Source organism: Dipodomys merriami, unplaced genomic scaffold (assembly GCF_024711535.1).
Source record: "Dipodomys merriami isolate MVZ:Mamm:240054 unplaced genomic scaffold, mDipMer1.0.p SCAF_388, whole genome shotgun sequence".
In the NCBI taxonomy this organism is placed as follows: domain Eukaryota; kingdom Metazoa; phylum Chordata; class Mammalia; order Rodentia; family Heteromyidae; genus Dipodomys; species Dipodomys merriami.
In genome coordinates, this window is record NW_027205470.1 from 255,624 (window position 1) to 280,728 (window position 25,105).

Here is a 25,105-nt window from a genome sequence, read left to right on the forward strand (position 1 = left end):
GGTTTTTAGATTATTACCTTGCAAAATAAAACAGAGAGAGGGAAGGAAGGAAGGAAGGAAGGAAGGAAGGAAGGAAGGAAGGAAGGAAGGAAGGAAGGAATGGAAGGAAGGAAGGAAGGAAGGAAGGGGAAAGGAAGGGAGGGAGGGAGGAAAGGAGGAAGGGAAGAGAAAGAAGGAAGGAAAAGAGAAGGAAGAAAGACATAATAGCTTATGCTCAAAATTTTCAGTATTTGGGAGAGGCAAGAAGATTGGGAGTTCAAGACCAGCCTGGGCTACATAGTAAGACCCTTTCTCAGAAACACCAAAACAAACAAACAAAACTGGAAACATTTGTTTTATCTTAGATTTTTGAAATCTCCCAGATATGTGGAGTGCATGTTTAATGAAATGCATTTTTGCTATTGTATTTAGTGATAAGACGCAAGCAAGAGAAGAAATCTTGGCCCAACAATGTATCACTAACTCTACCAAGACAGTACAGCAAGATTTGAAGAAATTGCAATGTCCTTTGAGTTCTCTACCTGTTAGTGAAGAAGGTACAGTATTTTAATTCAGTTTTTATATGACTTATTTTCCTGGATTATGGAGCTCTTTTTGACCATAGAGTTCAGAGGTGGACAAAGTTGGAATAAGGAATATAGACAGAGAAGGAAGATGTACATGTAAATTTGAGGATTTATATGTAATGGTTTCTTTAATTTGTAGAACATGGCTTAAGTAAGAAGGAAGCTGCTACTAAAAACTCAAATTGCCTTCCGATAAAAGAAGCCCCATCACTTGAAATAAATGAAGGTCAGATATCTCAGCCACAGCACGACGTGCCATATTTCAGGTTTGTCTGCTTGTTCCTAGCAGAAAAATTTTGCAATCTTGTATAGACATTGAACATGCTTAATTTTATGTGCAAATATTTAAAATAGTAAATTGGGGGGGAAACTTACTCTGGATGTTCTCACTTAACTTTTTAAAAAAACTATTGTCAAGGTGATTTACAGAGGGGTTACAGTTACATAAGTAAGGTAGTAAGTATATTTCTTGTCGAACTTGTTAACCCTCTCCCTCATTTTTCTCCCACTTTCCTTCCCTCCCCCAACAAGTAGTACAGATCATTTCCAACATATTTTCTTGTATTGCTGTTGCATTGGTTCCTCCTTGTCCTTTGTCTCACTATTTTGTTGTTCCCCTTCCCTTCCCTAATTCAGATAAACGTGTATACGGTACCCAGGGTACCAAAATCAAATACAGTAATAACAGGGGATTAAACCATAGGGGGGGGAACACAAAAGAAAAAAGAAATCACATAGTACATTTAAAACAACAACAAAAACAGTTTGTGTCCATGTCTTGGAGTTTATTTGCTTAGCATCATCTTATATGGTCATATGTACATAACTATTAAGCTATAGTACTCATCTGCTAGGATCCTAGACATATACTAATTATTACACTTAAATTCTTAAATTTATTAATTTACTAAATTTTAATTTTTCCAGTAACTAATACGTTCTGTGTGGTTTCTTACCCAAAGGGTAGGAAAATATGTAACAAATCTCATTAGAAACCTGAAACAAGATGTTTAAGGGGGAGGGACAGGGCTTATGGAGGCAGGTGGAGCTGAATGAAAAAGGGAGCAGGGGCCAAGTACAACCAGAATATTTAATGTACATATGTGAGGAAGGAAGTGGAAGTTGGAAATGTGAAATGAGTCTAGGAGGAAGCATGAAGTGGGATGGTGAGAAAGATAGAAGGGGTCACTGTGAAGAACACTGATACTTAGATGTACAGGTTAAATTGTAATCCCCTTGCATAATCTTTTGCAGTTCAAAGAAAAATATCCTTCCCAATGTACTGTCCCAACCCCATAGATTGAGCCTTCCATAGAAGTCAGAATTAATCATTTCTTGTGAATTTTTTCAGAATAATGCATATATAGATAAATTTAACATTTTTCTTTTCTAAAAATATTAACCCATTGTGTATAATGTATACTATTATATTCTGATTTCATATTCAAGTAGGTGAGAAATACTATCTCACCATAGTTACTTCATTTGGGTAATTTTTGGCTGTTTTAGTTTTTTGTTTGTGCCAGTACTGAGGCTTGAACTAAGTGCCTGGGAGCTGTCCCTTAAGCTTTTTTGCTGCCACTCTGCCTCTTAAGCTACATTTCCACTTGCACCTTTTTGCTGTAAAGGTCTTAGGCACTTTCTGTTCAGTGTGGCTTCAAATCTTGTTCCTCATTTCTCAGTGTCCTGATTAGTTAGTATTACAGATGTGAGCCATCAACGCCTAGCTACTCATTTATTTTATTATGAATATTTTATATGCTTGATAACCAACTCAGCTCTTTCTTTCTTTCTTTCTTTCTTTCTTTCTTTCTTTCTTTCTTTCTTTCTTTCTTTCTTTTTTTCTTTCTTTCTTTCTTTCTTTCTTCCTTCCTTTTTCTTTTTTTGTCTTGGGGCTTGAACTCTGGGTCTGGGCACTGTCACTGAGCTCTTCAGCTCAAGACTAGTGCTTTACCTCTAGAGCCACAGAGTCACTTCCAGTTTTCTGGTGTTTAATTGGAAATAAGAGTACCATGGACTTTCCTGCCCGAGCTGGCTTTAAACCACAATCCTCAGATCTCAGCCTCCTGAGTAGCTAGGATTATAGGCATGAGCCACCAGTGTGCCCAGCTTAATTTAGCTCTTCCTAGAGCATAAAATTTTCAAAGTACAAAGGATTTTAGAGATTATCTAGTTTGTTAATTTTTTTTTTTTTTTTTTTTTTTTTTTGGGCCTGAACTCTGGGTCTGGGCACTGTCCCTCAGCTCTTCAGCTCAAGGCTCTCAATCTACCACTTGAGCCACAGCGCCACTTCCAGCTTTTTTTTTCATTTTGCTATGTGGTGCTGAGGAATCGAACCCAGGGCCTCTGGCATGCAAGGCAAGCGCTCTACCACTGAGCCACCTTCCCAGCCCTTCTAGTTTGTTAATGTTTTACAACTGAATCACTACATGTTTTGCCACTGAATATAAGCAACAAAATTTTTCTTTTAAGCTCAGAAACAAAAACTATCTTCAATTTTTCCCTCTGTGAAGCTGATGGAAGAGGTGGAAAGAGTCCCCCTTTTTCTTTTTTTATCTTAAGTTTGAAGAAATAATTTCTTTCTCTTATTTTTTTTGCAGCAGGATCTCAAAAGAAACGGGTCTCCTGTCTCAGCTCATTGAGTGCTGAGATTACACACTTGTGCCTAGTATTTATCTTATTGTGACTAGCTTTGATTTTATATATCGTATACTCAAATTTCCCTTTTTTAAGTGTGAGTAGCACTCATTCCCCTGTCAGGGACACTCAGGGTGCTTCTATGTTTTGGCCTCATAAACACCTGAGGCTCTGCTTTCTGTTCTTTGGGGGGGCATACACTTAGAAGTGAAATTGCTAATTCAGATTGTAATTCTACTTCTGAGCAACTGCTATACAGTTTTCCATAGCAGCTGTACTGTTTTACCTCCCATATGTGCTGAGATGCTTTTTGTGTAAAAACAGATTCAATTTTCCTCAGACATAGGTTTCCCAACTTTACCATTATTGACATTTTAGAATTATGTGCTTGTTGTGGGGATTTCATAGCATGCCAAGTTAGTAATAATGATTTTTTTTTAAAAAAAAAAGCCTGCAGGCATCATCAAATGTGCCTGACTCCAGGTAAGAACCATTGCCTAATAACCAGAGAGATAGATCCTATCAGCCCTGTCACTTGACTCCCATTTAGCGTCAATTTGTTCTTGGTAGGTACTTGGGTAGCCTTGTTCCATAGGAAATATCAGAGAATCCAATACATACTAAAGAATATTTGACTCCAAAATTTTATTTTTTTTGGGGGGGTGGGGTCCGGTCGTGGGGCCTGAACTCTGGGCCTGGGCGCTGTCCCTCAGCTCTTCAGCTCAAGGCTAGCACTCTACCACTCAAGCCACAGCGCCCCTTCCGGCTTTTTTTTTTCTGCTTATGTGGTGCTTCCCAGCCCATTGACTCCAAAATTTTAGAAAAACAAGAACACAGAAATGGGGCTGTAGCTCACCTGGTAGAGTGCCAGCCAGTGGAAAAGCCAAGTGAGAGCGCTAGTCCCTGAGTTCAAGCCCTTAGTACTGGCACCAAAAACAAAAACAAACAAGAGAACAAGCTAGCAGTGTTAGCTTAAAAGGTAGACTTTTGAGCCGGGCACCGGTGGCTCATGCCTGTAATCCTAACTACTCAGGAGGTTGAGATCTGTGGATCATGGTTCAAAGCCAGCCTGGGCAGGAAAGTCCATGAGACTCTTATCTCCAATAAACCACTAGAAAACTGGAAGTGGCACTGTGGCTCAAGTGGTAGAGCGCTCACCTTGAGCTGAAGAGCTGAGGGATAGTGCCCAAGCCCAGAGTTGAAGCCCCATGACTGATCAAAAAAACAAAAAAAAAAACAAAAAACATGGGGCTGGGAAGGTGGCTCAGTGGTAGAGTGCTTGCCTTGCATGCATTCCTCAGCATCACATAAGCAGAAAAAGTTGGAAGTGGTGCTGTGGCTCAAGTGGTAGAGCACTACTAGCCTTGAGCTGAAGAGCTGAGGGACAGTGCCCAGGCCCAGAGTTCAGGCACCATCACTGGCAAAAAAAAAAAAAAACAAAAAAAAAAAAACAGTAGACTTTTGAGCCAGGTGCAGGTGGCTCACACCTGTAATCCTAGGCTGAAGTCAAGTGGATCTCTTGCCTACCCTAGCAGTCTTGAGGCTTTAACTCAGCCTAGGTGCTGTTCCTGAGCTTCTTTTTGCTCAATGCTAGTGCTCTACCACTTGAACCACAGTGACACTCTCAACTTTTTCTGAATAGTTTATTGGAAATAAGAGTTTTATGGACTTTCCTGTCCTGGCTGGTTTTGTACCGTGATCCTCAGTTCTCAGCCTCCTGAGTAGCTAGGATTATAGGTGTAAGCCAACAGAGCCTGGCTATCAAATGGATTCTTTTTTTTTTGGGGGGGGGGGGGCCGGTCGTGGGGCCTGAACTCTGGGCCTGGGCACTGTCCCTCAGATCTTCAGCTCAAGGCTAGCGCTCTACCACTTGAGCCATAGCACCACTTCCGGCTTTTTTCTTTTTGCTTATGTGGTGCTGAGGAATCGAACCCAGGGCCTCAGGCATGCAAGGCAAGCACTCTACCACTGAGCCACCTTCCCAGCCCTCAAGTGGATTCTTGTAAATTGTAGGTGTAGAATGACAGACACACACAAAATATTGAGTTACATTTATGAATTTGAATATAAAAATGTATGGATTTTACTTACAGAATAAGCTGAACTCTTGAAAAATGTATATTGTACCTGTTTTCGATTTTCCTAATATTAGATATCATAATATAATGCTAATACCAGTACTAGTGTGGACAGCACTTGTAAAATTGAAATCTATGTCATAATTGTAGACAGATCCTGCAGTCAGAAACTGAGAAATTAACCACCGTCTGCCTTGAGTGGGACAGGAAGCTTGAATTGGACATTCCGGATGACGGTCAGAGCACTTGTGTTTGTTGATGTCTTAGCTTTGTTTGAATTGGACATTCCGGATGACGGTCAGAGCACTTGTATTTGTTGATGTCTTAGCTTTGTTTCTTTTAATGTGATTGTATTTATCTGAAACATAAAAATCCAACTTTGTAGTGTCATTATTTCTCAAAATAGTAAGAATTTTTTTTATTTTATTATTTAGCATATATTCCCTATCTGTGTTATAGTGGGATAAGAGATGTGTGTATCTGAGTGCCTGGTGGCTCAGTTATAACCATAGCTACTCAGGAGGTTGAGATATAAGAATCAGAGTCAAACCCAGCCCAGGTGGACAAATCTAAAAGGCACTTACATCAAATTGACCAACAAAATAGTGGGATTAGAGGTGTGACTCAAATGGATTCCACAAGCCATGAGCAAAAATGCCAGACAAGCATGAGACCCTGAGTTCAAGCCTCAGTACTAGCACAAAAATAAATAAAAATGTGCATGTATTTTGAGATTTTTAAAAAATGAGTGCTACCAGTATTTGGTCTTATCTACACAAAAATGTTTTCTGGGGGCTGGGAAGGTGGCTTAGTGGTAGAATGCTTGGCTTGCATACATGAGGCCCTGGGTTCAATTCCTCAGGACCACATAAGCAGAAAAAGCTGGAAATGGCGCTGTGGCTCAAGTGGTAGAGTGCTAGCCTTGAGCTGAGGGACAGTGCCCAGCCCCAGAGTTCAGGCCCCACAACCTACCAAAAAAAAAAAATGTTTTCTGAATCAAAATTAATCTTAATATGAAAAGGATTTTCTTAAAAGATTCTTATTACATGGCAAAGCTATTTAGAAAAAACTTTATGTGCTGACAGTATGAAATCCTTAGGTACTTAATGTGCAATGAATTATTTGAGGTTAAATTCTTACTACATGAGAGAAGTGGAATGCTGTCTATTACATACATTGCTAATTATTAGTAGGAACTGAAGCAAATAGCTAATGCTCAATATTCATATGACAAAGTTTGTGGCAGACTTTTTTTGTCTTGTTTTGTAAGAGTTTGATTCTATAAGCCCTAGGATATTGAATTTTTTTTCTTTTTTTCCTAGTTCTGGGGCTTGAACGCAGGGCCTGGGTGCTCTCCCTAAGCTTCTTTTGCTCAAGGCTAGTGCTCTACCACTTGAGCCATAGCATCACTTCTGGCTTTTTCTGAGTGGTTTATTGGCAATAAGAGTTTCATGGACTTTCCTGCCTGGGCTAGCTTCAAACCACAATCCTCAGATCTTAGCCTCGGTTATAGGCATGAGCCACCAGCACCTTCTAGATATTAGATTTTAATAATTCATTAAATAGTCTTGTCATTTAGTTGTCTTGCTGTAAAAGTCTAGTCTTGTCTTTTTAACTTAATTTCTTATCTCTTTTAGCTAAAGATCTTATTCGAACAGCAGTAGGTCAAACAAGACTCCTTATGAAGGAAAGATTCAAACAGTTTGAAGGACTGGTGAATGACTGTGAATATAAGCGAGGTGAAAAAGAGACTACTTGTACAGACCTGGATGGATTTTGGGATATGGTTACTTTTCAGGTATGTGATCAAGTATTTTGGATATAATCATTTTTTAATGGAATATTAATAGCAAAATGAGGTACTAGAAGCTTAGGCATCTATAAAATAAAGGAGCTATTGGGCACAGCTTTATAAGCTACACTATCTAAGTTTTATAACTTCTGGGTCTTCTCTTCCCTCATAATGTTAGGAAATAATTGTTAGTGGCAATAACAATTTTGCATGGGAAAAATGAGCCATTCTAGTAGTTCAGTGAGCAGTTACTGAATTCCTGTTGTGTGCTAGGCATTGTATGAGTAGATGATAAAAAGGTACATTGCCCATCCCAGGGAGTTTATGGTTTGATATGCAACAATGTGGCACAGCATACAATTCTAATTTAATGAAGAAAGTCCTATGACAAAGGAAATTGGGTGAGAATGATTTCTAGCTTTCTGGGCTTATTTTAGAAATAAGTATATAAAACATCACTTAAAGAGCCAATTTGAAAAAGAAAGTTATATCATTATTTTTTGGTGGTGCTTAGGATCAAACCAAAAATAAAACAATTATTAAATCTAGACAAAAGTTATGAGGAAACAAATGTAATCAACATTGCCCTATGGCCCAGATGTGAGTAGTGTTTATAGAATCATTTACCAATTGGGTGACTCACTGTCAGTGAGTAGACTCACTACATTTTTCAATGGTGACCCATTTTGTTGTTTTTTTAGTATCATTAATTTATGGTTTTAGAGGTAATATATTTACATTGTTCACAGAATAACAATGTGTTTACATTATTAGTTTATATGTTTATTTATTTATTGGAGGGGTAGTCCTAGTGCTGGAACTCAGGGACTGGGCACTGTCCCTGAGCTTTTGTGCCCAAGGCTTTACCATTTAAATCACAGCTGCACTTCCCAGCTTTTTCTTGGGGGGGGAGGGTCCAGTTGTGGGGCCTGAACTCTGGCCTGGGCGCTGTCTAGGTAGGCAAGCGCTCTACCACTGAGCCACCTTCCCAGCCCCTTCCCAGCTTTTTGGTAGTTAATTGGATATAAGAGTTTCAGGAGCCGGGCGCTGGTGACTCACGCCTGTAATCCTAGCTACTCAGGAGGCTGAGATCTGAGGATCGCGGTTCAAAGCCAGCCCGGGCAGGAAAGACTGTGAGACTCCTATTCCAATAAACCACCAGAAAACCGGAAGTGGTGCTGTAGCTCAAGTGGTAGAGCGCTCGCCTTGAGCTGAAGAGCTGAGGGACAGCGCCCAGGCCCAGAGTTCAAGCCCCACGACCGACAAAAAAAAAAGAGTTTCAGGGGCTGGGAAGGTGGCTCAGTGGTATGTACAGTGCTAGCCTTGCATGCATGAGGCCCTGGGTTCGATTCCTCAGCACCACATAAACAGAAAAAGCCAAAAGTGGCACTGTGGTTCAAGTGGTAGAGCACTAGCCTTGAGCTGAAGAGCTGAGGGACAGTGCTCAGGCCCCACGACCGATTTAAAAAAAAAAAAAAAGTTTCATAGCCAGCGCCATCAGCTCACCCATGTAATCCTAGCTACTCAGGAGGCAGAGATCTGAGGATAATGGTTCGAAGCCAGCCCAAATCAGGAAAATCCCTGAGACTCCAATCTCCAGAGAGTCTCATGGACTTTAGTTGCCTGGGCTGGCTTTGAACGGAGATCCTCAGATCTCAGCCTCCTGAGTAGCTAGGATTACAGGCATGAGCCAGTGGTGCCTGGCTGTTCCTAACATTTATTTATAAGGCACCATGTGATTTTTTTTTTTTTTGATGTTTTGTATGTCCCTTCCCTATGGGAATAATTTGAGGAGGGGAAGGGAAAAAACAAATTGTTTAAATAGGGATACAGGTTGACCCATTGCAAATATGGCGCGGGGGGGGGGGGGGGGGGGGGGCGGGGGGTTGCGGGGGAGAGGGGTGGAGCGGCGCCGCGATGAGGGAGTATGGTTGTGAAGATGGTAGGGAAGGGATGGTAGGGGAAAAACAAAGGAGGGGGCAACAATGCTTGATAAGAAATGTACTCATTACCTTGCTCATGTAATTGTAACCCCTCTGTACAGTATTTTCACAATAAAAAACTTATCTAAAAAAAATTGTTTCCAGCCAGGTGGCAGTGGTTCATGCCTATAATCCTAGCTACTAAGGAGGCTGAGGTCTGAGGATCCTGGTTTGAAGCCAGTTCAGGCAGGAAAGTCTGAGAAACTCTTATCTCCAATTTACCGCCACACCCCCCTCACCTCCCCCAAAAAAGCTACAAGTGGAATGGTAGAGCGCTAGCTTTGAACGTAAAAGCTCAAGGACAATGCTCAAGCCCTGAATTCAAACTCTTAAGACCAACACCAAAAAAAGTTTTCATTCTGAGCATGTACAGAAATTTTTGTCATAATTTTCTGAACAATTTAGTCCAGGAGGTATTTATGGAGATCAAGGTTGTAAATGCATTATTTGAATCTTGTATATTTATTTATTTTGTTTGTGTGGCAGTACTTGGGTTTTGAACTAAGGGTCTAGTGTTTCCTAGGCTGGTTGTGATAATGCTGAGACACAACCTTTACCTCTGTTTTTCTTGTGTTATTTTTTAGATAGGACCTTGCTTTTTGCCCAGGCATCTGAGCTATGATTTTACTACTTCTAGACTTTCATATTGCTGGGAGTGAAGGGTATATTCTACCAGTCAGCTTCTTTCTTTGAAAATAAGAGTCCAATAGATTTTTCTACCTCAGCTGGCCTGGAACCACAGTCCTCTTAATTTAGTCTCTTACGCACTTGAGGAGTTAGGCACTTGTCACTAGCTATTGATCAAGAAGGGATTTTTCAAATTTTTTTTTTTTTTTTGCTGGTCTGATCACGAACTGTCTTCTTCCCATTTTCAGCTTCCCACGTGGCTATGATTACAGACATGAGCCATGGGGTTCTGGCTTATTGGGGTTTTATTGTTAGAGACAGGCTAGTTGGGAACTCATGATTTTCTTCTGCTTCCCCTTTGCCTGTGCTTAGATTATAGGTTTGGACCACTATAGCCACTTTATTATTAAATCTTTTATAATAAGGTTGTGTCCAAAAAAAAAAATGAGAGTGCTGGGAATGTGGCTTAGTGATAGAGTGTTTGCCTAGCATGTATGAAGCCCTGAGTTCCATTCCTCAGTACCACATAAACAGAAAAAAACAGAAGTGGCGCTGTGGCTCAAGTGATAGAGTGCTAGCTTTGAACAAAAGAAGCTCAGGGACAGTGTCCAGGCCTTGAGTTCAAGCCCCAGGACTGGCAGAGAGAGAGAGAGAGAGAAAATATTTGTTAAAGAAATATAAAAACTGCTACCCAAAATATATGAAAAACTCTTAAAAATCACCAGTAAGAAAATTAGCAACTAGATTGGGTTGTAGCTTGGGGATAGAGCACTTGCCTAGCATGTAAAAGGATCTCTGTTTTATCCCTAATACCCTCAAAAAAAAATCTAAAAGACCTGAACCAAGATGCCCCTTCAAAGAACATAAACAGATGGTAGATAGGCATATGAAAAGATTCTCAGCATCTGACATTAGGAAATTAAATGCAGTCAGTTACACCTGCACACCTTATGGATTGACACCACCACTGCTAGTGAGGAAGCAACAGGATGTGAAGCAACAGGAACTCTCAGTCATTGCTGATGACAGTGCAAGATGGCATGTGGAACTGCAAGACAGTTGGGTGGTTTCTCGCAAAAATAAATGTACTGTTACCATATGGACAGCAATTGCAGTCCTTGGCACTTACCCAAATGAGCTAAAAACTTATGTTCTTACAGAAATCTATGTGTGGTGTTTATAGAAGCATTACTCATCATTGCCAAAACTGGGAAGCAACCAAGATGTCTCTTGATAGAGAAATGGATAAATAAGTTTTTCAAAATTGTATCTGGGCACCAGTGGCTCATGCCTGAGAGTCTGAGAGCCAGCCCAGGCAGGGAAGTCCATGAGACTGATGCAGTGAACCACCAAAAACACAAAGCAAAAAAACCAGAAGTAGAGCTTAGGCTCAAATTGCCCAATGCCAGCCTTGAATGGTAAAGCTCAGGGACAGCAGCCAGGCCCTGAGTTCAAGCCCCAGTACTGGCACATATGCACATTATGTTTGTATTGTGTAATTTAAGAAATAAACAGCCAGGAGCCGGTGGCTCATGCCTGTAATCCTCACTACTCAGGAGGCTGATATCTGAGGATCACGGTTCAAAGCCAGCCTGGGCAGGAAAGTCCGTGAGACTCTTATCTCCAATAAACCACTAGAAAACTGGAAGTGGCGCTGTGGCTCAAGCGGTACAGCGCTCGCCTTGAGCTGAAGAGCACAGGGACAGCACCCAAGCCCATACATAGTTCAAGCTGCATGACCGACCAAAAAAAGAAAGAAAGAAACATAATTTACCATTTTAATGATTAAAATAATGTAGAAGAAGTAAAGGAGTTATTCATACATAATATCCTTTATGCAGATTTTAGAAGTTGATAAGACCAAAAATGATAGTTAATAATTTTACCATAAAAATTCTTGAAGTCAACAAATCGTTTAAATAGGGATACAGGTGGACCCATTGCAACAATGAGACTTACAAGTCGTTATGTCAAAAATGAACTTTACAACTTTGGAGGGGGGGGAGGGAGGAGGGCTGGGTGGGGGGGGAGAGGATGGGATGGGAAGGGGAAACAAAGGAGACGTCTACAATGCTTGATAAAAAATGTACTCATTATCTTGCCCATGTAATTGTAACCCCTCTATACAGTATTTTCACAATAAAAATTAAAAAAATAAATTCTTCAAGTCCAGATACAATGGCTTACACCTAGCTACTTAGAATGCTGAGATCAAGAGGATTATGGTTCAACACCTGAGCAAAACCAACCCCATCATAACCAATTAAAAGGTGGACATTTTGTACACCTGTATCTCATCTATACAAGAAGTTTAAACAGGAGTATTTCGGTCCAGGCCAGCTATAACATAAAGCAAGACCTATTCAAAAACTACTGAAAGCAAAAAGGGCTGGAGGTGTGGCTTTAGAGGTAGCACAATACTGAGCCATTTTGATACCTTGAGTTTAAACTTGAGAACCATCACTCCCCCAAAAAATCTTGTTGTGAACATTAAATTTGGGCTTTTATTAACAGGTAGAAGATGTTAACCAAAAATTCAACAATTTGACCAAACTTGAAGAATCTGGATGGCAAAACAATAACAACAATACCAGCAGAAAAGTCATTCGAGTAAGTTTGTAGTTTTAAATCTGAATTTCTAATATAGGTTCTTCTCAATAAGTTTCATATGTTATTTCCTATGTGCTTATCTTTGAAGAAAGAACAAGGAAATGATCAACGTGAAATTTAGGATATTTCTAGAGAAAAATAAGTACAAGGATTGTGACTGAATTGGGACACCCAGAAGTTTTTAAGTTACCAGATCATGAGTGTTCGCTTGTATTTTATTTTTTTTGTTTGTTTGTTTGTCAGTTGTGGGGCTTGAACTCTGGGCTTGGGCACTGTCCCTCAGCTCTTCAGCTCAAAGCTAGCACTCTACCACTTGAGCCACAGTGCCACTTCCAGCTTTTTCTGTTTATGTGGTGCTGAAGAATCTAACCCAGGGCCTCATATGTGCAAGGCAAGCACTCTACCACTGAGCCACCTTCCCAGCCCCGCTTGTTTGTTTTTATTTGAATTTGGGGTGAGTACTGGATAGGAAAACATTCTACCACTTGACCAACACTCCCAGTCCTGTTTTATTCTTTGAACTGTACATTCTTTAAACTGTACCAGTAGATAATGTATATAATTCTTTACATGTACTAAATATTCCAAGTACTCTGTTTAATTTATTCTATCCATATAATAATCCTATGAGATTATCCTTATTATATGATTGAAAAATCTGAAGCCCATAAGTGTTAAATCACTTGCCCAAGGTAGAGCTGGGTTTCAGGTTAAATTTTCTCATTTCAGAGTCTGTGTTCCTAACTAGCAGCTATATTCTTTTGTTTGTTTGTTTGTTTGTTGGCAGCACTGGATTCAGTTCAGGAACTTATGCTTACTAGTCAAAAACACTCTACTACTGTGCTGTACGTCCAGCCCAGCCTCATTGTTCTGTATGCTTTTTTGTATGAACGATGTTTAAGAAAAAAGAAGGAACAATGGCTCTGTAGAACATATTTCTCCTTCCCTGTACTTAATCTTATAAAATTTTCTGTTACTTGTTCCTATAAATTTTGCTGTTTTAATCTAATAAAATCCCACTGTTTTTGTTTTTGTTTTTTTGCCAGTTCTGGTGCTTGAACTCAGGGTCTGGGCACTGTCCCTAAGCTGCTCTTGCTCAAAGTTAGCACTGTACCTACCACGTTAGCCACAGTGCCACTTCTGGCTTTTTCTGTTTATGTGGTACTGAGGAATAGAACTTACGGCTTTTTTTTGCATGCTAGGCAAGCACTCTACCACTAAGCCACATTCCCAACCCTACTGGAATGGGCACTGGTGGCTCACACCTGTAATCCTAGCTACTCAGGAGGCTGAGATCTGAAGATCGTGGTTCAAAGCCAGCCTGGGTAGGAAAGTCTGTAAGACTCTTATCTCAAATAAATCACCAGAAAACCGGAAGTGGCGCTGTGGCTCAAGTTTTAGGGCACTAGCCTTGAGCTGAAGAGCGCAAGGACAGCGTCCAGGCCCAGGGACAGCGTCCAGGCCCAGGGACAGCGTCCAGGCCCAGTTCAAGCCCCATGACTAACAACAACAACAACAACAAAAAATGAAAGTGTACCTGTAGTTATAAGCTTATGTGGTCTAGGTTGATAAAAACTTGTCTGACTCATATTTTAGGAGTTTAAGGTGTTAACGTTTCAGAAAAACCTTTAAAAATTATTTTACTAATGAGGTCTCATAACAAGGACCCTAAGGGCAGTTACTAAATGATTGAAGGAATTATAAATCTAGATAATGAATAGATGCTACTTATTAAAGCTACTCTGGATATTTCTTTGCAGGGAGATTTTTTTTTTTTTTTTTAGATAGGATTCTCCTTTGTTCCCAAGCTAATCTCAAATTTGTAATCCATCCTCTCACTTTAGTTTTCAGAGTTGTGAGATTACAGGCATGTAACTACTGTGCCAACCCACTACTGTGGATCGATCTACCTTTCTTTCTTTCTTTCTTTCTTTCTTTCTTTCTTTCTTTCTTTCTTTCTTTCTTTCTTTCTTTCTTTCTCTCTTTCTCTTTCTTTCTTTCCTCTCTTTCTCTTTCTTTTTCTCCTTTTCTCTCTCTTTCTCTCTTTCTCTTTCTTTCTCTCTTTCTCTCTTTCTCTCTTTCTTTCTTTTTCCAGTTGTGGGGATTGAATTCTGGGCCTGAGCGCTGTCCCTCAGCTCTTCAGTTCAAGGCTAGCACTCTACCACTTGAGCCACAGCACCACTTCCGATTTTCTGGTGGTTCATTAGAGATAAGAGTCTCACAGACTTTCCTACCCGGGCTGGCTTTGAACCACTATCCTCAGATCTCAGCCTCCTGAGAGCTAGGATAACAGGTGTGAGCCACCAGCACCCAGCTTATAGATATTTATTACTGAGCACTTAGACCTAGAAATAGTAATACAGTACCATCAGTGATGCAGCTACTAGTTATATATCAATCTTGTAATTCTGCCTGTTATCACTAGAGGTCTCTCTCCATCTACTATAGTATTTTCTTCTCAGCTTAGTCTAAAGTCATGTTTGCAAGTTTGTTTTTCCATTAATTACCGTTTCAATATTCCTCAATTCTGTTCTCTCAACATATTCTTTCTGTGAAGTCTGTTCCCCCCTTATACCTCTCTCTCTCTCTCCCCCTCCTCCTCTCTCCTCTCTCCCCCTTTCCCCCTCTCTCCCCCTATCTCCCCTTCTCTCCCTCTCCCTCTCTCCCTCCTAGGGATGGAACCCAGGGTCTCATACATGCTAGGCAGCTTCTTTACCACTGCAACCTAAAATAGTTTGGGTGATTTTTGTTGGCGGGAGTGGTGGTGGTCCCGGGAATTGAACCCAGGGCATCCTAGGCAAACAGTTTGCCACTTAAGCCACATCCCTCAGCCAAAGTATGTTTATTTGTTAGTTGAGTAAATTTTCTCATCTTGGTTTTCATGTATTTACTTTGTCGGGATTTCTATATAATGTTATTTATTCTGTAATAAAGGTTAGCTCTTTTTCCAGATCATAGCAGTGGTTTAATATAGATTGTCCTCTTGATTCCATGTATAGGTTTTAATTCTGTTTATTTATATTTCTCAAATTATGTACTTGGATATAGCTAGGCAAGCACTCTACCTCTAAACAACATTCCCACCCCTTCCTGTGCAATTGTATACCCCTCATTGATGAATCTCTGATCTATATTGCCAGCCACACTTTTCAGCTATGCATCATGATACAGTATACTTTAAAAGTCACTTTATCCAAAAAATAATTTCCACACATATTAGTGTGTCCTTATCTCTGTAAAGACTCCCATTCTATAAAGACTCCCATCCAGAGGCTCAGGAACTTTGGGTATCTCTTCTGACCCTTTCCTTTTGCTAGTTTACCTTCTCCATTCCATGGGGTTGGCTGGATCAGAAAATCCTCTCACGGGGTTGGGAAGGTGGCTCAGTGGTAGAGCGCTTGCCTTGCATGCCTGAGGCCCTGGGTTCGATTCCTCAGCACCACATAAGCAAAAAGGAAAAAGCCGAAAGTGGCACTGTGACTCAAGTGGTAGAGCGCTATCCTTGAGCTGAAGAGCTGAGGGACAGCACTCAGGCCCAGAGTTCAGGCCCCACAACAGGACCCAAAAAAAGAAAATCCTCTCAGGGCTCAGGTGAGTCTCAGTGGTAGAGTTCTTACCTTGCATGCATGAGGCCCTGGGTTCGATTCCTTAGCACCACATAAGCAGAAAAAGCCATAAGTGGCGCTATGGCTCAAGTGGTAGAGCACTAGCCTTGAGCTGAAGAGCTGAAGGACAATGCCCAGGCCCAGAGTTCAGGCCCCACAACCAATTAAAAAACAACAACAATGACAAGAACAACAAATCCTCTCCGTTTCCCCCCCCCACCCCCCCACCCCCCCGTTTGTCATGGGACATGAACTCAGGGTTAGGGCCAGGGCACTATCCCTGTATTATTTGCTTAAGGCTAGCAACCTTATTTAAGCCACAGTTCCACTTTTGGCTTTTTGGTGTTTAATTGAAGACAAAGAGTTTCACAAACTTTTCTACTCAGGCTCTCTTTAAACCTCAATTCTTAGATCTCCTGAGTAGCTAGTATTATAGGCATGAGCCACCACTGCCTGGCAAGTTGCTTCATTTTTTTATGTCCAAGCAGACCTGAACATCCAAAGCTCCATTGTTATTGCCTCTTTCAGAAGCAGATGTGTGATACACTGGCATCTGACTCTCAGCTCTTGTTTTGGTTGGTCATGGGGCTTGAAATCTGGGCCTGGGCACTGCCGCTAAGCTCTTCAGCTCAAGGCTGGCGCCCCACCACTTGAGCCACAGTGCTACTTCCGGTTTTCTGGTGGTTTATTGGTGATAAGAGTCTCATGGACTTTACTGCCCAGGCTGGCTTTGAACCATGATCTTCAGTTCTCAGCCTCCTAAGTTACTAGGATTACAGGTGTGAGCCACTGGTGCCCACCTCAGTTATGCTTCCTAAAGCTTGTGAATCTAGATCGGGCGCCCGGTGGCTCACGCCTGTAATCCTCACTACTCCAGAGGCTGAGATCTGAGGATCACAGTTCAAAGCCAGCCTGGGCAGGAAAGTCCATGAGACTCTTATCTCCAATAAACCACTAGAAAACCAGAAGTGGCACTGTGGCTCAAGTGGTACAGCGCTCGCCTTGAGCTGAACAGAGCAGGGACAGCACCTAGGCCCAGAGTTCAAGCCCCACATCTGACCAAAAAAAAAGCAGGGCTAGGGATTTAGCCCAGCGGAAGGGCACCCGCCCAGCACGCACAAGGCCCTGGGTTCAGTCCTCAGCCCTGGAAAAATAAATAAAGCTTGTGAATCTCCTCTCTGTTCCATCTCCTCCTCCTCCTCCTCGGCCTAACTGCCATCTTCTTTTCTATTGTCATTCAGTAAGTCTCCCACCCAGTTCATTCTCCAGGTTATATCCAGAACCATCTTCCTAAAACCCAAAGCTTGATCTTAAAAACCAGTAACTGTTTGGTGTATAAATGTAGCCTAAAACAATCAGATGTTAGAGGTTTAAGTTGTTCATGTCATGTCCCTTCTACCAGCTTTCATTACTGGTTCAGTAAACATGCTGTTCTATCTAGCCTTTATCACCCCACTCTTTTAGTCCAGCTACTTGATTTACAACAAGATGCTGCTTACTTGTAAGTCTTCCCTTGTATCTGAAGGTTGGTTTCTTCTTCTTTTTTTTTTTATTATTATAGAGGTGCTATACAGAGGACATGCATCAGGTAATCAGTACATTTCCTTTAGTACAATGTCATCTGTTCCCTCATTCTTCCCCATTCCCTCCCTCCCATCTCCACCTATGAGTTGCCATTTTCCAGTACACTCCACTGCTGTACTTTTTCACACTTTTTCCTCAGATTCTGTGCCCCCCTCTACCTTCCCACATAGATATCATTCTTGTAATCTCCCACAGCCCTCTCTGACCTTGCCTCTAACATGACATTTATCTATTTACAATTTTTATTTATTTTTGGCTAAACTGGGGTTTAAAACTCTAGGCATGCACTCAACTACTTGAGCCAGGTCCCCAGCTTTTTTGCTAAAGGTTGTATTTCAATAAGTTCTTGCAATTTTGCCCAGGATAACCTTTCACCACAATTCTCCTCCTGTAGCTGGAACCACATTTACATGTTACTTTGCCTAGCTTATTGATTGGGTTGAGGACTTGCTAACTTTTTACAAGGGCTGGCCTTGAACCATGATTTTTGCCTCCTGAATAACCAAGATCATAGATGTAAGCCAGCATGCCTGGCCACATTTATCCTTCTTTTTGCCCTTAGTTAGCTATTCCACTAAACTATAAACTCCTTGAAGGAAGAAACTTAGTCCTTGATATTTTCACCCCTAGAATTTTTAGAACATACTAGGAATTTGGTGTGTATATAACGTGATATATTTTATGTATAATTTGGTTTTCTATGTGTGTCTGTGTCTGTCTGTCTGTCTCCTGTGGCTTGAACGTGGGGCCTTGGCAGTGTCCCTGAGCTTTTTCTTTTCTTTTTTTTTTGGGGGGGGGAGGGGGGGTCTGGTCGTGGGGCCTGAACTCTGGGCCTGGGTGCTGTCCCTCAGCTCTTCAGCTCAAGGCTAGAGCTCTACCACTTGAACCACATCGCCACTTCCAGCTTTTTTCTTTTTTGCTTATGTGGTGCTGAGGAATCGAACCCAGGGCCTCATGCATGCAAGGCAAGCACTCTACCACTGAGCCACCTTCCCAGCCCCATCCCTGAGCTTTTTCACTAGAGGCTAGCTCTTTATCACTTTGAGCTACAGCTCCACTTCCAGCTATTTTGGTATAGTGGAGTTGAGAGTCTAATAAACATTCCTGCTGGCTTTGAACCAAGATCCTCAGATCTCAGCTTCTTGAGTAGCTAGGATTACAGGTGTGAGCCAGCTTGGCTTTCTCTTTTAAAAGTTTAATTAGTTTAGCTGGGCTCCAGTGACTTATACCTGTAATTTTAACTACTCAGGAGTCTGAGCTCTAATGATCCTACTTTGAAGCCAGCTGTGCAGGAGAATTCTGAGAAACTCTTATCTCCAATTAACTCCAAAAAAAAACAAACAGAAAACAAAAGTGAAGCTGTGGCTTAAGTAGTAGATCACTAACCTTGAGCTGAAGAGCACAGGGACAGTGACCAGGCCCTGAGTTCAAGCCCCAGTACTAGCAAAACAAAAAAAAACAACAGTTGAACTTTTGCCAAGTATAGTGACACTCCCCTCCTCCCCCCCTGAAATCTCAGCACTGCAGAGGAGAATATTCAATTTGAGGCCAATGTGGATTGCAAAACCAGCTTCTGTTTCAAAAATAAACGATAGCTAAATATTGTGTGTGTGTGTGTGTGTGTGTGTGTGTGTGTGTGTGTGTGTGTGTGTGTGGTGTGTTGTGTGTGTGTGTGTGTGTGTGTGTGTGTGTGTCAAGTAATAGCAGCTTAATATCCTAATTTCTCTTTGCAGAAGAAAATTGTCTCAGGGATAGGAAGCAAACCAAAACAGGATGATGGTGGAAGGGCTGCAGCTAGAAATCGCCTTGCTGCCATAAAAAATGCCATGCGAGAAAGAATTAAGCAGGGAGAACATGCTGACACAGTGGCTTCTATAACACCAAAGGAAGTGGATAAAATCGTGTTTGATGCTGGATTTTTTAGAGTTGAGAGTCCTGTGAAATCATTCTCAGGTTGGTTATTTTTATTTTTGTTTTCTCAGACTGCTTAAGAGAAATACTTGGGGTACTTGAGGGCTTGTATAAAAAACAGAGCCAAGTGTGGGTACTCACACACTCATAACTACTTAGAAGGCATAAGGAGACTACAGTTCCAAATCAACCTGTGCAAAATTTCTGAAGGCCCTTTCTCAACCAGCAACCTATGACTGTTTTTCTAGCTACATAGGATATCAGGAAGATCAAGATTCCAGGCCTGACCAGGCAAAGACCCCATATCAACAGAAAGAGCTAGATGTGGGCTGGGAATTTGGCTTAATTCTAAAGTGCTTGCCTAGCATGCATGAAGCCCTGGATTCTATTCCTCAGTACCACATAAACAGAAAAGGCCAGAAGTGGCACTGTGGTTCAAGTGGTAGAGTGCTAACCTTGAGCAAAAGATACTCAGAAACAGTGCCCAGGCCCTGAATTCAAGCCTCAGAACTGGCAAAAAGAAAAAAAAAGCACTAGATGTATGGAAGCATTCATAGTCTAGGCATACACCCAGCTGCTACAGGAAGTATAAACAGGATTGTGGTTCAGGCCAGCCCAGGCAAAAAGCAAAACCCTATCTCAAGAAAATATCAGAGCTAGAAGGGCTGGAGGAATGATCAAGCAATAGAGCATTTGCCAGTCAAACACAAAGCCCTGAGTTAAAAACCCTAAGACATGGGGAGATGGAGATTGAGATATCGCAGTTGGAGGCCAATCCAGTCATAAAGTTAATAAAACTGGATCTTAACCAATAGCTGGCTCCATAGCATGTGCATATTATCCTAGCTGAGTGTCATGGCATAGACCTATCTTTCCTAGTGACATGGGGAAGTACGAGTAGAATTTTGGCCCACATGCCCCAGCATAAAGCAAGACCCAACCTAAAAAATAACCAAGGTAAGAAGTATAGATTTCATATAGACATATAAAAGCATTCTGATTTCTAGAAAATGGGCCATATGCTAACTCCCACCCATATTCACATCATATTTTGAATAGATATGATCAGGTTGCTGTTACTATCTTCTGTGATTGCTTTTGTGTTTTCTAAGTAATTTCACAACTGTTAGTACCTTGTAATCCCACAATCTCTGAAGTTAGATCACAGACTTCTAAGAGGTACAGATAGTGATGAAAATAAGACAAGTGTTTGTTGTTGTTGTTTTGAGTTTTTGGTTGGTTTTTGGTTTTTGGTTTTTTTTGTCATCATGGGGCCTGGGCTTTGTCCCTGAGCTCTTCAGCTCAAGGCAAGCACTCTACCATTTGAGCCACAGCACCATTTTCAGCTTTTTCTGCTTATGTGGTACTGAGGAATCGAACCCAGGGCCTCATATATGCAAGGCAAGCACTCTACCACTGAGCCACCTTCCCAGCCCAACTTAATATCTCATTCTTTTTTATTTTTTTTATTTTTTTGGTTGCTTATGGGGCTTGAACTTGGCCTGGCCTCTGTCCCTCAGCTCTTCAGCTCAAGGTGGTTGCTCTACCACTTGAGCCACAGCGCCACTTCTGGGTTTTTTTGTTTTTTGAAACAAGATCTTGCTATTTTTTTTTTTATGGCTGTGTAATACTTTATAGTATGTATACATATATATCACATTTTCTTTATCCATTTAACTCATTTGGCAAATAATTCCATTGTTTGGCTATTCTGAATAGTGCTGCAATAAACATAGATTTACAGATATGTCTTTCTGGTATATTGATTTACTATACTTGGAGTATATGCTCAGTAGTGGTATGGCAGAATCATAGGGAGGGAACTTCTTTTGTTGTTGTTGTTGGTCATGGGGCTTAAACTCAGTGCCTAGATACTGTCCCTGAGCTTTTTCTCTAAAGGCTAGCCTCTGCCATTTTGAGCCACAGCACTACTTCCAGTTTTCTGGCTGTCATTGGAGATAAGAGTCATACAGCCCTGGCTAGTTTCGAACCATGATCCTCAGATCTCACTCTCCTCAGAGGCTAGGATTACAGGCATGAACCACCAGGGCCCTATAGAATATGAGGGTTCCTTTCACCCCACATTCTCAGCAGCATTTGTTGTTTGTTTTCTTTATGGCTGATGGTCTGATTGGGCTGAGGTGGAATCTTAGTGTGGTTTTGATTGCATTTCCTTTTTTTTTTTTTTTTTTGCCAGTTGTGAGGGCTGAACTCTGGGCCTGGTCGCTGTCCCTTAGCTCTTCAGCTCAAGGCTGGTGCCCTACCACTTCAGCCACGGCACCACTTCTGGCTTTTTTCTGTTTATGGGGTGCTTAGGAATCGAACCCAGGGCCTCATGCATGCAAAGCAAGCACTCTACCACTGAGCCAACTTCCCAGTCCCTGCATTTCCTTTTTAACTAAAGATGTTGAACATTTTCTCATGTATCTATCAGCCATTAGTATTTGTTTTTATGAGAACTGTGTGTTTAATTTGGATTGTTTTTTCTATTGTTGTTTAAATTTTTTAGTTTTCTGTATCTTTTGAATACCTGGTAAAGATTTTCTCCTAGTCCATGAGTAGGCCCTTGGTTCTGGTGACTGTTTTGCTGTGCAGAAACTTAATTTGATATAGTCGCATTTGTCAATTCTTGCTCCCATTCTCTAGGAATCTGAAGCCCTATACCTTCCAGACCTTTCCTACGTTTTCCTATAGCAGATTTAAAGTTTCAGGTCTTGAGGGCAAGGAATGTGGCTTCGTGGTAGAGTGCTTGCCTAGCATGCATGAGGCCCTGGGATCAATTCCTTAGTACCACATAAACACAAAAAATAAATAAAGTTTCAAGTCTTATGTTGAGCTCTTTAACTAGATTGTGTGTGTTGGGGGGGGAGGGGGTGTTGTGGGACTTGAACTCAGAGCCTGGGCACTGCGCCTGATCTCTTTTTGCCAAAGGTTAGTGCTCTACCACTTGAGCCACAGTGCCACTTCCTGTTTTTGAGTGGTTAATTGGAGATAAAGTCTCATAGGGTCTTTCTGCCCATGTTGGCTTCAAACCACAATCCTCAGATCTCAGCCTCCTGAGTAGCTAGGGTTACAGGTGTGAGCCACTGGTGCCGGGCTTAGAGTTGATTTTTTTTAATTAATTTACTGTGTTGTTATTGGAGAGGTAATGTACAGAGGGATTCCAATTACATGAGTGGGGTAATGAGTACATTTCCTTTCATACAGTGTCTTCTGTTCCCTTACTGTCCCTTTCATCTCCACCCATGAGTTGTATAGTTCACTTTCATCAGTGTCTAGTGAGTAGAGTTGAATTTTGTGTATGGTAAGAGATAGAGGTCCAGTTTCAGTCTTCTGCAGGTAGTTTTCCAGCACCATTTATTGAAAGGGGTGTCTTCGCTCTAGTGTGTGTTTTTCAGATCTCAGCATCCTGAGTAGCTGGGATTACAAGCATGAGCCATTGGTGCCTAGCTGTGTAGTATATTTGAAGTTTGGTATTGTGATACCTCCAGTGATACTCTTACTACTTAGAGTTACATTTGCTATTTGGGATCTTTTATGCCTCCATGTGAATTTTTTTATTGATTTCTTTAACTGAGAAATGATACTGAGGTAGTAGGTATTGTGTTGAATCTATATATTATTTTTGGCAATATGGTCATTTTTCTCAACACTTAATTCTTGCGATCCATGAGCATAGGAGGTCTTTCCATGTTTTCAGTTTCTTTCTTCAAGATTTTATAGTTTTCATTGTAGAGATCATTTATTTCCTTGGTTAATACCTTGTTTGATGTTTTATTGTTTCAGGGGTTGTTATGACTAGAATTGTTTTCCTGGTTTCTTTAAACTATTGGTATTTTAATATTGAGTTTTATATCTGGCTTCCTGGCTGTACTGTGGCTTCCTGCAGATTAATTTTTTTTTCTGTCCTCTGCCACCCACTCTGACCTCCCTTGACAAGTCTCATAACTGATTTTGTTTTTGTTTTTGTTTTTTTTTTTAATTGTATTTTATTTTATTTGAGAACATACTGTACAGAGGGGCTACAATTACATGGGCAGGATAATGCATACATTTCTTACCAAGCATTGCAGCCTCCTCCTTTGTTTACCCTTCACTTCCCTTCCCCGCCTCCCCCCTCATAACTGATTTATACCCAGGTTCTATTGCAAAGTGTCCTCTGGATTGTAAAGGTATGATTACTTCTTGGCCCTGGGCTCACAGAGACACTTTTCCAAGATGGTGCTCTGTCATTCTCAGGGTACAGGGACACAGAGAATGTCTTAGTTTCTCATACTACAGCCTCTCATGACATTATTACTCCTCACCTCCCAAGTCCCCAAGCCGGTAGTAAGGCTTCTGGATTGTTTTTCCTTCTCCCAAAGATGAATTTGGTGATCCCTTGACAGGGGCCGTCTAATTTTGCCTGGTGTTGCTGTCTCTGGATTCCCTTCTCTGAGCCAGGAAATCTGGGCACTAGCTCAGGACTTCTTTTCTTCTGCTGTGTTTATTTTCTTCTTTGTCAGTTTTTGGGTCTTGAACCTCTATAGTTTCTCTCGTCATCCTTTTTTTTTTTTTTTTTGGTTGGTCATAGGGCTTGAACTCTGGGCCTGGGCGCCATCCCTGAGCTCTTCATCTCAAGGTAGCTGCTTTACCACCTGGCCACAGTGCCACTTCCAGTTTTTTGGTGGTTTGTTGGAGATAAGAGTCTCATGTACTTTCTTGCCCAGGCTGGCTTTGAGCCATAATCCTCAGATCTTCAGCCTCCAGAGTGGCTAGGGTTACAGGCGTGAGCCACTGGCGCCTGGCTTCTCTTCATCTTCAGAATCTGGTCACTTTTATGTCACTGATTTTTTTTTTCCTCATTCACAGAATAAAATGGTGGCTTTCAACCTATTATCTTACTATCTTCTCTACTTATTCTTTAAGCTGACTTTTAACTACTTCTGTTTTTAGCTCTATTTTTTTACCTCCACTTCTAGAGATACTCAGGGCTACTAATTCTTTTGAAAGATTCTATGGTAGAAATTGGGTTGGCTTGCTTTTCTGATTACTGGCTTAGTATCTGCTTAGTGTAACACCTCACCTGCTAATTTACAATTATAGCTCCCAAGCTGTTGTTACTGATAACTCTTTAACTTCCTTTGTCTTTCTAGAGTTCTACCTTTTAAGATTGTTCTTTTAGGTTACAGGAGTGGGTGTCAAAAAGAAGCATAGTTTAATGTGTGTGTTTAACATTATCTTTAAAAGGAAGTTCCTAGAGAGATTAGTTAGGATTTAGTATTTCTTCTTATCTTTGTTGGTTAAGGGAGTAAGGGGTCTTTTGCTCCTATTTCTGTGTAGGAAGCAGGAAATGTTTTTTTCTCCTCCATTTCTTTCTACTTTAACCCTGTTATACCAAGATAACCTTTCTAAAACTTATAAATGAAAATGAGTTATAATTTTTGCTATTGATGTGATTTCTCTCATTTTCTAGTACTGTCCTCTGAATACTCTCAAAGACTTGGCACACCTAAGTCTGTCAGCAAAGCTGTACCTGAGAACAGAACTGAAATGGACCTTCTAGGTCAAAAGCCATCACCAGAGAATCCCGATCCCCAGAGTGAACATGTTGGCAAGAAGACATTGTTTTCAAACATTCCTGAAAGCAGGTATTTCTTTAACGTGTTAAGAATTTAAGTATCATTTCAAACTGTTAAGATAGGGAAATGTACCAGAGTTTTTATTTTTAATT

At 41.1% G+C, this 25,105-nt stretch overlaps 1 protein-coding gene across 4 annotated transcripts in view; it reads left to right on the top strand.

Moving 5' to 3' along the window:
- LOC138805122 (disks large-associated protein 5-like) overlaps nucleotides 1-25,105 on the top strand; it is a 44,380-nt gene that overhangs the window by 14,898 nt on the left and 4,377 nt on the right. For all 4 annotated transcript variants that reach the window (XM_069989714.1, XM_069989715.1, XM_069989716.1 and 1 more), the window contains exons 9-15: nucleotides 412-536; nucleotides 706-832; nucleotides 5,432-5,517; nucleotides 6,919-7,079; nucleotides 12,197-12,292; nucleotides 19,215-19,434; nucleotides 24,848-25,022. In XM_069989714.1, the coding sequence (XP_069845815.1) occupies nucleotides 412-536; nucleotides 706-832; nucleotides 5,432-5,517; nucleotides 6,919-7,079; nucleotides 12,197-12,292; nucleotides 19,215-19,434; nucleotides 24,848-25,022 (990 nt within the window). The remainder of the gene's footprint in view (nucleotides 1-411; nucleotides 537-705; nucleotides 833-5,431; nucleotides 5,518-6,918; nucleotides 7,080-12,196; nucleotides 12,293-19,214; nucleotides 19,435-24,847; nucleotides 25,023-25,105) is intronic.